Source organism: Rutilus rutilus (assembly GCF_951802725.1).
Source record: "Rutilus rutilus genome assembly, chromosome: 4".
NCBI lineage: Eukaryota > Metazoa > Chordata > Actinopteri > Cypriniformes > Leuciscidae > Rutilus > Rutilus rutilus.
In genome coordinates, this window is record NC_140212.1 from 39023953 (window position 1) to 39038433 (window position 14481).

General features: G+C 38.3%; 1 protein-coding gene across 1 annotated transcript; it reads left to right on the top strand.

The window, feature by feature from the left end:
• The first annotated feature begins 9352 nt into the window (after window positions 1–9352).
• On the top strand, window positions 9353–10393 carry LOC311290147 (uncharacterized protein). Its single transcript, XM_084408468.1, has 2 exons — window positions 9353–10207; window positions 10311–10393. The coding sequence occupies exons 1-2, from the start codon at window positions 9436–9438 to the stop codon at window positions 10376–10378; spliced, it is 840 nt and encodes a 279-aa protein (XP_084264594.1). The 5' UTR covers window positions 9353–9435; the 3' UTR covers window positions 10379–10393.
• Window positions 10394–14481: the final 4088 nt, after the last annotated feature.

The following is a 14481-nucleotide window of genomic DNA, read 5'->3' on the forward strand; positions in this document are numbered from 1 at the left end:
AAAAACACTCTCTCAGTGTGAATGGAAGGCCAAAGCGGAGAGAAAAAGATGCGTTTTCAAACGAACACGTGTTAGTGTGGACAAGCCCTGAGAAACCCAGAGCTGACTACACCTATGATTGGAAGTGTGATTATTGTACTTTATGCTTTATTGATGAAATTTGATTTGCCTTTACATTTTTGTTTATTATTAAAAGAGAAGTTATAATACATTTAATTGATTACAAAAACTGTCTACCGAAGTTTTGATTTATCGTGTTTTAAGGCTTTGAATAAGAACATACCACGGAGAAGTCTTCTGACCAAATTGTAAGTACTTTAAAAGGCTTATAATTTAGGCCAGACTCGACTTACTTTACCTAACCTGAGAATAATAATAAGGTTACAGGTGTTAAGATCAAAGTACACACTGCGAAACAACAGCTCATATTATGGTACCATAAAACAAGTTATTGTACACTTTATCATAAGGGCATAAATCCAATTTCCCAAAATCAAGGGCATTCTTGTACATTAAAAGTTGTAAATCAGGTTAATAATTAATTATATTTAATGTTTTTATACATGTTATTAAATGTTGTCACGTACCTCAACGGCACTACATTTCCCAGCATTCCCAATGATCCCCACATGCACTCAATCTGGCATCACCTGATCACCCGCACGTCATCACTGTGTATTTAAGTTCCTCCTCATGTTCCCTTCTTGGTCCGGTATCGTTTGTGTTTGTCACACTGTCTCGCATTGTTGGCTCTTTTGTTAATACTTGTTTAATAAACCTTGGATTTATCTTCGTCTTCTGTAGATTTAAGAGTTACAAATGTATTAACTTGATAAATTTTGTGTTGAATAATAATAAACAGTTTTACACATATAGCTTGTTATCTTATATATTTTTCAGTAACAGCAAGGAAAGAATGAAATTGATCCTAAAATTACTTTTTTTGTATTTATTAATCTATACATTTCTTTAGTTTTACATATGTTAATACAGGATGTTGTTGCATGTGGGGAGTGTGGTGGCAAACAAAATTCTAGCACTGAATAAAAGACAAACATTTCCAATTGTCTTTGATGAGGTTTATTTTCTTGCAAGAAAAGGCCAGGGGCTTGTTCTTCGTACGTTGCTTATTACATCCGAGATCAAATGACACATCCAAGATGATATCATCGTGCTAATCATGATCTGGCTAATGCCGAGTTCAGACTGCATGATTTTAGCCCCGATTTTGGCTCGCCGACAGGTTTTGAGAAATCGCAGACAAATGCCCGAAATCACAGGCAAATCGGTGCTCGTTCACGCGAGTGACAATCAGTGTGAATGAGCAAAGACGCGATCTGAGAGAATCACCGACGAGTCGCCGACGCCCGTGAGATACTTGGCATGCTAAATATCTGGACCTGTCGGCGATTCAAAATCCTGCTGTGTGAAAAGTGTTCTGACTGAAAACTACATCGGCGATGACCGACAGCCAATGAGAGACCAAGATACAGAGCAGCGAGGAGTTCGGGGAGGAGTTATAGACCACAATATCAGTATTTTAATAGATATATTTACAATTATATCAAACAGAAACAAAGCACAAACATTTGCTTGACCAACAGCAACACATTGCAACATTATTTATTTACCCCAAACTCTCTTTGCAGAACACACAGTCCTTGCTCCCCTTGTCTTCCCAGCCATTTCCTCACGCATAATGTTTTTCTTTTTCTCCTTTTCGCTGCAAATCAGTGCACAGACAATTTGGATCGCAAGCTTCTTGCAGGCTATCATTTTTAATAACAATTTCAGTCTCGCGCGAGAGCTGCGGTCTCACGCACGCGGGATTTTGCGTTATTTCCTTATCACTTCTCGCGTGTGTTTGGTTGCGAAACGTAGTTTGCGGACCAGACAGAAGTTGTCGGCGATTCTTCCTCCTGAAAGTCATGCAGTGTGAAACCTCCTGTCGCCGATGCATCGTGCAGTGTGAACACACCAGCAACTGAATCTTACCCTGCATAGTCATGCAGTGTGAAAAGAACAGTGACCCGACTCTTTTGAAAATCGTGCAGTCTGAACTCGGCATAACTCGGTTCTTCGAACACACTTGCCGGATATGATTAGTATCGCTGGATTGCGTTATCTGAGATAATTGCGCGTTCATGCGCTGGTTTAAAGGGGATATGTATCGATAGTAGAAACATTGATCAGCAACGCTGCTATTGGCTGCTCAGCGTGGCCAAAGAGCGCGCTCAGTTTTTCTCCTCAGCAGAGCAAGAACTAATAGTCGAAGTTTATTCGGAATTTTAATGTTTAATCAAAACGCCAGAGAACACCTCAAAGTCTGCAAAAGCCAGAAGAGAGGGCTGGCAAAAGTATAGCAGACAATTTAAATCCGTTAGAAGTGGCCATGTTAGATGTTTTTATCACTTATTAGCCTATATTTTTGTATTTTAATAATTGCATAATTACTTTGTTCATTGTAATGTCAGTCACCATACTAGAACATGGGAACAAATAAAAGTGAAGTACAAAAATATTCTACATAATGGTAATTTTTAGTTATATTATAGTCTCTTTTATAAAAGGCACTGTTAAATAAATGGTTGTCTGTTTATAAAAGCAACCAAGAAAAAGGCTGAGAAAAAAATAGAAAAGATCTTAGTAGCCTACACTGTAAAATATTTTTTGCTGCATTAAATTAAGGCCGTATAGTCATTTCAACTGTTAAATCTTGAGTAATGATGAATTGCTTTGACTTGTGAAAGTGAAAACTGATAAACTTATGTTAATGTAAAAATATTTTGCCATGAGTTATTGATCACATTTTTCCAGAGTGTAGTTCATTGTAATGACATTGTGTTTTCCTCTTTTGTGCACTTTTACATAATACACCAACACTTGTATCTGTTCCCAAGAAAGTGGAGCTGAAATATGTGCAGTAAGTGGACATTTTCTATATAACTTTCCAAAGGAAAGAAAGTATAAGACTTTGTAATGTCCATTTGTTTCCATTGCACGTGAATAAACTGTCACGGTTGATGAATTCATTGACTCTTCCTTGCGTGTTGTGTGTGTGTGTGTGTGTGTGTGCATGAGTGTGTGGGCGTGGTCACTGATTATTCTCCGGGAGAACCAGCGACAGGTGATCCTCATTCCCAGTGGCTACTTATACTCACCGTGTGCGCTTTGTGTTTGTCAGATCGTTGTTTGTGGATGTTCCCCGTTCAGTTCCTGTTCTTCCTCATCTCCTCGTGTCTCAGCCTGAGTTCTGTTCGGAGTGTTCGTCTATGCAGTTTGTCTTCACGTCGTGTCTTCACCGGGATTTCACCTCACTCATCTGACCGTGCCACTCTGAGTTGTCCACGCAAGCCTGCATTACCGATGCACCCTGAGCTCTCCCTGAGGATCGTGAGATTCATCTGCATTGACTGTGTCTGGTCCCGGTTTCTTCCTACATGTTCTGAGTCTGGTTCACTTGTTGAATAAATACCAGTTTTACTTGCTATTGTCTCCTCGATTACTTGCCGTCACATAAACCCTCTCAGATAACTGTCATATGGAGGAACTAGCCTACCTGCAAGTGCATAAATAACTTTACTTAATTTATACTTGTATGCTTTATGGCTGCAATATAAGTTGCAGGATTCCACATCTACAGAAAGGCCTACAGAAGAGTCTGCACAGACAGAGGAGACATAGGCCTACAGGTGGGCAGTGTATAGCCAACTTTTCCTTTTTATTTGTTGCATGAGGCATGTGTCTAATATCACTTGACCACTGGCTTTTCTTTACAAAGAACAATTGAAATAAAACTCAAGGAACTAAGCATATTTGTCTTTTATTAAACATTTAATGAAAAGTGTTTTTTTTTTGCAATGTTGTGTAATATGGCACATGCAACAATGTCCCAGGCCCTGTCAGGTGTGCAACCCTCAGACTTTTCTGACACTGACATCTTCCCTTTAGTTAGCCAAAGTTCGTTTCATTGTGTGCCCTTGTCCTGGCTAGAGCTGCATTGTAACTGGTTTGGGTCAGGGAATGGGGTCATAAAACACCTGTCTGCAGACAGGAACATGTCATAATCACCTATGTAAAAATGCAGTTCTGTTAGGATTAGCATAAGTGTATGTAATACAGTGAGCTTGATATTTAATTGTGTAACTTTTCTTACCACTTTCAAATAATGTGCATAAATGTGAATCTCTGAAAATTCTTAAGTCATGCACAGATCCTGGCCATTTTGCTTTCACATTTGTGATATGAAAAATTTTAGTCAACTGCCTTTTTTTTAATTTGATATAATATTACTAATCTGGAATATTAAGAATCACAATAGTAACTGGGCTGCACATTTACATTGTGAACCCCCTTTCTGTTCACATAATCCCCTTCATTGAGGCCTTGATGGCAGTCTATGGTAGCCTATAGTCTATGGTACCAATCACGTTAGTGAAGCCTGAGTGACATATACTGTAATCGGCATGGTAATGATTGCATGATCTTCATAAAAAATTATGATAGCCAAAAAAAAAAAAACTGCTTTAAAAAAAACTGCTTTACAACATTGGGTCTAAAGTGGCTTGGAAATGCCACAAAAAACCTAAAACTGTTTTTTTAAACCTAAAAGCGCCAGGTAAACTCCGAATGACATGACAGACAGCACTTTCCATCAAGTTCTCCGCATCTCCAATAGTGTAAAGGAAATAGACACTCGCAAATAATCTTAGGGCAATGCAAACAGTTTGTGCTGTAGTTTAAGCCCGACTCCGACAAGTCGAAAATAAATGTGCGTTTCCAACAATTTAATAATGTAAACGACAATCTCACGAGTCACGAGAAAAAAAAATACATCTTAGAAAGTGCACTATCGCGCTGAGCTGGACTTCCCGTATCAGCTCCGCTTATGAAGCCGTGATCTAATCCTGTTACCATGAAATAAGCCTGCTCCCGAGAAGGTTTAGGCTTGCGCACCTGTTGCTATGACCAGGGTTCTCAAGTTTTATCAAAAGCTTGGAGTGAGATCACATGTGGTTAGGGGAGGAGCCCTAATGGAGCCCCGCCCCCACCTGTCCCCGCCCCCCAATTTTACCCATTGTTCATAATTAACCAGCACAAATTGAAATTATAACAATTGGTAAATCTGATAAATGACAGAGCAATTCATCACATCAAATATACTATTTAATGTTATATTTCAAATTACAAATATACAAAAATATAACAAATTGCTCCAAACAGTTTGGAAAAACAAATCTTTTTGCATTTTGAATGTGTCTAGTCGAAATGGTATAATGATTTATTGTGTTGTGGGACATTGTGAACAAATTACATATTAGAGTATTAAGGTGTGTGTTTGTGTTTGTGTGTGTGTGTACACAAGAGCAGGGCTGGACTGGGACAAAAAAATCGGCCCTGGCATTTTGGCCCAGACTGGCCCACTATATGATCATAAACACCACCCATCTTTGCACGCCCTTAAATATATGCATACCATCTCCTATTCCTTAAAACCACTAATGCCATGTAATGAGTGAGTATAGGAATGAGTGAGAGTTAACAGATGAAATAAGTAAAAATTTGACATTTATTAATACAGTTGAACTATACTCCACAGTGATGAATCCAAAAAACAAGCTATAATCTGCATTGGCATAGCAATACCAGTGTTTCTCACAGGATTTTTGGTAAAACTGTGGTGGGTGGACCTCTGTCCTTCTAGGGGGGTTTGGGGGCATGCCCCCCCCCCCGTAAGAAAATTTTGTGCATTTTAATGTTAAATTCATCAATCTGGTGCACTTTGAGAGTTCAAAATTAAAAGCTCCAACCCATATTCAGTGTGCAAATTAAACAAAGAAAAATTGAAACCTCTTTTAGTTACAGTGTCTATTTACATTACACCTACTACATAATAATGTTATAATATTAATCCAATGACAGTAATAGCCATATTTTGTAAAAACAAATGCACTAAAAAATAAAGGAAACTTTCATAGTTAGATTTGTACCTATTTCTATACTTGAAAGAGATAAGCACATGATCTTTTATTTTGACGGAAACTGCATCGAGCTTTTATTTTGGCGGAAAACATGGTTTACAAACGGCTCTCATTAAATTTCTAGTGAATTGCGGTAATCGTCAACTATGCCGATGTGGAAATAATGCGTAACTGGGTTATGGGTTCCTACACTCATGACATGGCCTAAGTGTTTTGAAAGTAGTTATGCTTACCGCAGGCTCTACAGTTTCTCAGCTCTCTCCTGATCCTCCTCACTATCATCATCATCACAGGAGCTGATGAAGGGCAGAAAACATTGACACATAAAGCGTCTGCTTTAAGGGGCTTTTTCTATTGTTTCACGCTATTTCTCTGCACATTCCTTGCGTTTCTTCTCCATCTCGCTGACTATTTTGACAGATACACACTGACACTGCTGCACGCTTGCTCACTCGTTTAAAGTTGTGATTGGGCCAGCCCAGTGTCAATCAAGAAAAGAACCAATGGGCCGCTGATCTACGTGTTTCATGGGCTGGTGGTCTGTCAGAAAAAAAAAAACTAACGCTGACTTTTTTTGACCAATGCATTACACCAGCACAAACCTATGGCACAAACCCAGCGCGTTCGCGCGATGTTGTTGGTTACCTAGTAACGAACGAATGACGTGCGTGCACACTTTGGGTGCGTGCGCCTCGTACACAACGTTATATATAAAGCTTGCAGGACAACTTGGTTGGCATTGCCTTTTCAGCGTGAGAAATACACGGTGTGGCGTGTGAGCGTGTGAACTGGTTGAATTGCGTGTGTCTCACGGCCAATGCGTGAGACTTGAGAACCCTGGCTATGACAGCAAGTCCAGGATGAGCTTCGAAGAACCAAACAATCCAAGATCATGCCAAATCGCCAACAATCAAATCCAGCTAACTGAGTTAACGACGTACGTAGAACGGGCCCCAGCAGTCGTACAGTCACACAGAGTGGCTGCAGAGTGTGACAGTGAAGGGAAGGCATCCTTCCTCTTTTATAGTCTTGACTCCCAGAATGTTATCTTTCTAGGCCAATGATGGTATTTTCAACCATATGCATAACATTTTTAGACTTGTTCATATCATGTCTGTATCATATTGTGTCCTTGAGTGTCCACCTCCTGTCACGTACCAACACTCTTTTCATTCCAATACAATTCCATATTAGAATAAGGTTTGTGTGTGTGCTCTTTTACTGTCATATGATGCTCACACACATCTTAAAGATATAATTTCTTCCACAGGGGAAAATAACATTTAAAGGAATTTTCAACACATTCAACACAAGTTAAATTCCATCATTTTCTGTGTAAATTAACATCCAATCTTTACATTTTTTCATTTTGTAACATAAAGATTGGAAACCTGCTAACTTTTGTAAGATATGCACATAGATAGCAGAGTCATGTGACCAACTATATCAGAGGTCAGAAATATATCAGAGGTCAGGATAATCACTGGCACATGACAATAGCTAATATATTTAATTTAAATAAAGTCTCTCAAACTTGCATATTGATGTACATTTTGAGGCAATCATTCCTCACAGTCACACAGCCTGTTTTATTAAGTTAGGTGCTATAAATACTATTAAAGTGTGAGATTTTAACCTGTGTTAGCGTGCAGATCTGACAATCCATTCACACGACCAGAGGTGCACATTTCTGTGATTATCCCTTAAGGATAAGTCCCTCTACTGATCTTAAATAATATATATGTGACCCGATCTGGCGAAATGAGTCGGAAGTCGCAACGTTCCATTTTAAGATATGGGCCGTTTATGTGGAAAAACAATGAAATAATATTTTTTATTTTATTTATTTTTTTGTGCTAAATTTCAAAGAACAGACATTCAAAAATAATCTCCTAAAGTTTCGTAGTCCAGATAATTGAGAAAAGGTATTTAAATGACTATTAAAGTTTACAAAGTTTTACTAAATTCGCTGGAAATGAATATTGCTTTTCTCAACTCCTCTCGTCACCTTTGAGCATTTCCCGGGTCTCCCCTGAAACGTCTCTGCTCTCCAAATATGGTGTTACACGTTGAATAGAACCAATCAAAAAGCTTAGAAATGTACACAAACGCTGATCATAGTCAATGGGAAGCCCCATTTCGACTGACCGGCACGCGATTGGTCCAGCCATCCTCCTGTCAGACTCGCGGCGCTCTGTGTAAACAAGCTAGCAGATCTCCTCAGAAAGATTAAATATTATTAATTTGAGAAATGTCGCTGTCAAAAGAGAGCAAAGTCGCCAAAAGCGTTGAACTCACTTGAGGCTTCTAACCTAAGCTCTGCTGGTCATCAAGAGTGGCTAAGGCTAGTCAGTGATTGTTTTGGATCTGGAGACGTGTCATCCTCTGATGACAGCGACAGCTAAAGTGACAGCCCTGTGGTATTTATCGTGTATGGATGTGAGTGAGTGCAATTATTCTGTGAGTGTATTTATCTGCAAGGAGAATCCATTACAATGTGTTTGATTTATTTTAACCCAATATTTAACTGTTGGTATATCCGTTATGAATATGTTACACTGTTATTGTCAACTAGCCTACACAAATATGATTGCATAGGCTAACATTTGTTCTCTGTTTCCTTGTCTCTCTGCCTCTCTCACTTTCTCTCTCTCTCTCTCTCTCTCTCTCTCACACACACACACACACACACAGAGAGAGAGAGAGACACACACACACACACACACACACACACACACACACACACACACACACACACCCTCTCTCAAGCAAAACTGTAGCACCTCTGTTCAATCTTTCTGATTTTAGTAAATGTTTGTAAAAGTGCCTTTTAAATTATTTATTCAAATAAAAACTTTAAAATAATTTGAGCTTCAGCCTGGCATAATAGCATATATTAATGTCTTTGGTCAAATTAAGCTGTACAATAAATAGTTCATCCCTTTAAATGCAATGGATTTTGAAAGATATCAACAAAAAACGGGCAAAAAACTTTAAAAGCGATTTTCTCAGGTTTTCAATTGGAAAAAGAGGGTAGACGACCATAATTCAAATGTGTATATATTTACAACCATTCAAGGTATGACTTTGACTAGGATATCATTTGAAAGCTTATGGTCTCCTCTTTCCAGTAATACCAAAATATCAGTTTTGAAATTTGGGTCACTGTGACTCATTTTGCTGGATCAGGTCACATATATAAAAAATATAAAAAACAGAGACGAGTTAGTTATTTTCTGTTGAGATCAACAGTGCCACAAATGTTGTGAATATAGATAAACATCTACTGAACCCGGAACATCCCTTTGATTATGATTAACAATTAACTTGAACTACTTATTTATCTGGAGCAATGTAAATCATGTACAAAAGGCAGTAAATCAGGACACTATAAAAGGAACATGAGAGGCTGTGAGGATGAAGAGCAAGAGCTGGAAACAAACATCAGTGAAGAATGAAGGGTTTAGTATGTTTACTGCTGCTGTTGGAAACCTTTGTGTGTGTCGTACAGCATCAGGTAGATGGAGGACTCAATGAGAATGAGATCAGTCAACAGCTCAGATCTGAGGACGGAAGACAGAATCCACCTCAAACAGACACTTTGAGAGATGAAGCTTCAACTGACAGCCAACAAAACTACCATCTGTTCTTCACTGACATCCATGCAGCGCTGAGAGAACTGACCGCCACAGTTACAGAGCAGAAAGTGAACATCAGAGAACTGACCGCCACAGTTACAGAGCAGAAAGTGAACATCAGAGAACTGACCGCCACTGTTACAGAGCAGAAAACCATCAACAGAGAACTGACCGCCACCGTTACAGAGCAGAAAGTGAACATCAGAGAACTGACCGCCACCGTTACAGAGCAGAAAGTGAACATCAGAGAACTGACCGCCACAGTTACAGAGCAGAAAGTGAACATCAGAGAACTGACCGCCACCGTTACAGAGCAGAAAGTGAACATCAGAGAACTGACCGCCACCGTTACAGAGCAGAAAGGAAACATCAGAGAACTGACCGCCACCGTTACAGAGCAGAAAGTGAACATCAGAGAACTGACCGCCACAGTTACAGAGCAGAAAACCATCAACAGAGAACTGACCACCACCATTACAGAGCAGAAAACCATCAACAGAGAACTGACCACCAACATCAGAGCTTTAGAGACGAGACTGAGGGAACAACAGACGTTTATCCTGGAAGAGATGAACAAGAAAAATGATGGTACCTCACCAAAACATTCACTCTTGCACATTGCATAGTGTAATTGTTAGTGTAAGTGTATAATGTGTGAATGTCATTAAACATAATCTATATTCCTTCACAGAAATGTCTAATCTTACTCTGAGTCAAGTGGAGGAGTTGAGAAAGGAAAATAGAGGTGAAACTGCTTGAATGATGTTAAATTCAGTGTATACATTCTCAGTGTAATACAGTAATATATCACAATATTGCTTATGTTTTTCAACAACAGACAGAGAAATAGCTTTTTCAGCTTCACTGATGCAAGCTGGCAGTGGATATACTGGTCCTTTTACCTCTGAAATCACACTAACCTACAGGAACGTCTTCACAAACATAGGGAACGCCTACAACCCAATTACAGGTAATGATCAATGAAATGAGTCATAAAACTCAGTTTATAATAATGAAAACCCTTCTGCTCCATTCAGACCTCTCTGCAGTTGTGTAATGTGTATAACAGAATTAAATGATCTGCCAACTTTCAAAACTATTACACAGTGTGTTTGGTAATTAAGCAATCATACAGGAAACATCTGATTCTGTATCTCTTGTTATTTGATTTAGGTGTTTTCACAGCCCCACTGAAAGGAGCGTACATGTTCAGAGTCTCTGTACATGGTCATGGCCCAACTATAGCAGCTGCATACATTTATAAGAATGGAGAGCGCATGGTTTCGGCATATGCTCGTCAGCCTCAGAACGACTTACACTCCTCGAATGGAGTTGTGTTGATCCTGGAGGTTGGAGATGTTGTCTATGTGAGACTTTGGCCTAACACGAGGATATATGATAGCGAGAATAACCACAGCACTTTCAGTGGTTTCCTACTGTTTCCCTTAAGAGAACAGGAGCTTTGCAGAATGTGATTCCAATAATTCTGAACCTTCAGCGTATGATTTAAGATGAAACCCATGAAGAATCATTAACATATAAACCTGTATTAATGTGAACTAATGTGTGTTTGAAATTTGCAATAGATTACTGTATAAAAGTCTGTATGGGACACTATACTAACTGCCTATACATGAAAGTTTGTATAAAGAGTTTCAGCACTGAGACAGACAGGACCCATGAATATCACGTGAGACTCAAGTGTTTTGTTAACCCCTTACCAGACACCCCCCATTTTGGCAAGCGGGGCATAAATGACATACCCAAAATAAAAAGGCTGCTGCTCATAAGTCATTCTGAATAGACACATAATCAACATCTATTTAGAAAACCAACACTTGAGAGTTTACAGTTCAAGACTCAGAATTACTCAGACTGTTATTAATATGGAGTAAAAAATAAAAATAAAGCTGGGTTAATAAAGAATAAAACTAACAGGGTTCAAGCATTTTAAGACCTTCATGCCAACTATGCTGTTAAGATCTAGGCCAACCCGAAATGTAGGGCTGACAGCCTGACACCATAAGCATGCTTACACACACACACACACACACACACACACACACACACACACACACACACACACACACACACACACACACACACACAGTCTCTTTTGTTTTAGATACAGATATTTGAAATACTTGATGGATAACAAAATGTTTACTGCAAGTGTCCTCAGTAAAACACCATTTTCAGGTTTCACATTATTCATAATGTAGCACAATTGTCAAAACTAATGTTTCAATAGATATGAAGTGAGGGATTTTGATAAAATATGACTGTAAATGTTATAATAGTGATTTTAGAAAGTCTAAATATGAATGATAGAAACACAGTAGTGAGTAGTAAGAAAAAAAAGACTATTATAACCAGCAGAGGAAAACTCATTAGCTTGCTTTCATTTAAAAGTGTCAGTTTTAAAGTGTCAGTTTTTCTCCATTAAAGCAAGGCACATTTTCCATGTTAACTCCATGTTAAACATTCTTACACACACACACACACACACACACACACACACACACACACACACACACACACACACACACACACACACACACACACACACACACACACACACACACACACACACACACACACACACACACACACACTTTGTTGTAGATATAGATATTTGAAATAAACTATATAGAAAATTCTTATTTCAGGCCTCCCATTTAAAACATAATTTTCAGATGTCATTGCAATCATAATGTGATATTGCAAAATACGATGCATAAAATGAACAATTGAAGAGGTGAATTTTGACAAAGACATTTGTAATGTTATTTTAATGATTTTTATAAAGTTTAAAAATTATTACAAATGCCATTAATTATTTTATAGAGCAGAATGAGCCTATGAGTGCTGTCCTCTGCTATTGTGTGGTGGTTTTGTGTTTTAGATATAGATATTTAACCCCTTTATAGGCAAAGATTGCAGATGGCCCCAGATTATTGTTGTTAAACATTCACTGCATTTTAAAACATCACACTCTTACTTGATCTGGACAAACTTGAGTATCATTAGAAAGATTAAAGACTCCAGAGCTTTGATATTTGACCACTGTTTATGATAAAACTAGGTTGCAGTGACATTCATTTCTTAATTTATGTCAGGATTGCAAAATAATCAATCTGTAATGTATGATATTTGAAATAGAATATCAACACTCATATGAATTCACTCACATCTACTGTGGTTTATTTGGGAAATCGAAAAGGAAACTACAAAAAAAACAAGTATCCAACTTGCATCAGTCAATGTTGATTTACTGGATACCATAAACATCATCGACACATTTGACAGACCAAAAAACACCAGTAAAAAAGGCAAATATGCGAAACGTGGAAAATATTTAGTAGGTTTAGAAGACAAACCAGGACACAGAATTCCCAAGGCAGGAGTCTTTGCAGAAGCAGGAGTGGGTCGTGCAGCCGCTGAATTGAGTATATTAGAGGTAGAAGCCAAAGGCCCGAACGCTTCGGCTGGTGCTGAAGCAAGTTGGACTGGAGCTGGAGTGATGGCTCGTGCTGAAGTTGGAAGTGTTTCAGCAAAAGCTGGCCCAGTTGTCACCAAACTGGGACTAGGAGTTGACACGGGTGCATCTTTTGGCCTGGGTGGACTGGAGGCAAAATTCCTGGGAACTGGAATCTCAATTGGTCCAAAAACCAGTGTCTCTCTCTTGGGTTCAGAAGTGTCATGTTCAGTCATGTAGTCATACAGATAATGAATGCCTGTGTGTAATATTTGACAAGAGGACCATAAGGACAATAACTACAATATTAAAATATGTATTTTTGAAATGTTTTAAATAAGCAAATTGAATGCAGTGGTATTAATATTGAACTGAATCATACTTTAACACAGACAATCATTCAGTGTTTTATTTCAAATTTTTATTTTATTATTCATTTTATTTTTGAGGTTTTTGGGGACGAAAAAACTAACTTGGAAATACTTGTGTTTGTTCATGATCAGGTGAATGTATTGCTCTTTTCTTCAGTACTGTCCTTCCCTTTGTAAAGGGATAAGAAACAGTTCATGTAAATAAAATAATTTAAAAACAATCCCAACAATAAAGTCAATCAAAACCTTTATTGTTGAGTCTGTATTTGTTGAGTCACTGTTATCTAAAGTCAGTTCATCATATGTTTTACCTTTACAACCATTTCAACATCTTGATTGTCGGGGCTGATTTGACGCCAGCTGTCTCCCTTTACTGTGAGTAATTACATCTTCTGTCCTGTTTTGCATTTGATAACAGAGCATAACATTCATGAGTCCACTGCAATATGCAACTAATATGATTACTCTAGAAACCTTTTTTTCTATTATATTATTATAATCTCTAACCCGACCATTGCTATGTCATCTGCATACTTAGAAGTCACGGTCATTAACCTGCACTTCATTAATGTGGACAAAGAAAATTCTGGATGCTCTTGGCTGAAAACCGAAACCAAAAATGACTTTTTTAAAAATAATTATTAAGGAATATGCAGACACTACAGTCATCCTGGACTGCACGGAGCTGAGGTGCCAGTGTCCTAAATCACCTCTTGTGAAATGTTCTCAGCATACAAGTCCCACTGTACTCTCGAAGGGCTACATTTATCTCTCCACTGTACGCTGGTTCTGTCAGTGACAAACAGACACAAGTTATTTGACACAGAGACTCCACTTCGGCTTTTTGATAACATTAATCAGCGATATGCTGTAGCATGTCTCCTGACAAACTATGAAAACGGGCCTTTTGTAAAGGCTAGGGCAAAGAAGCCAGAGTAACACTTGTGTTCTGTGAGAAACATATTGTATCTGTAAATAGCTTCTCTTTTATTTTTTTTCATTAGAAGGTTCAA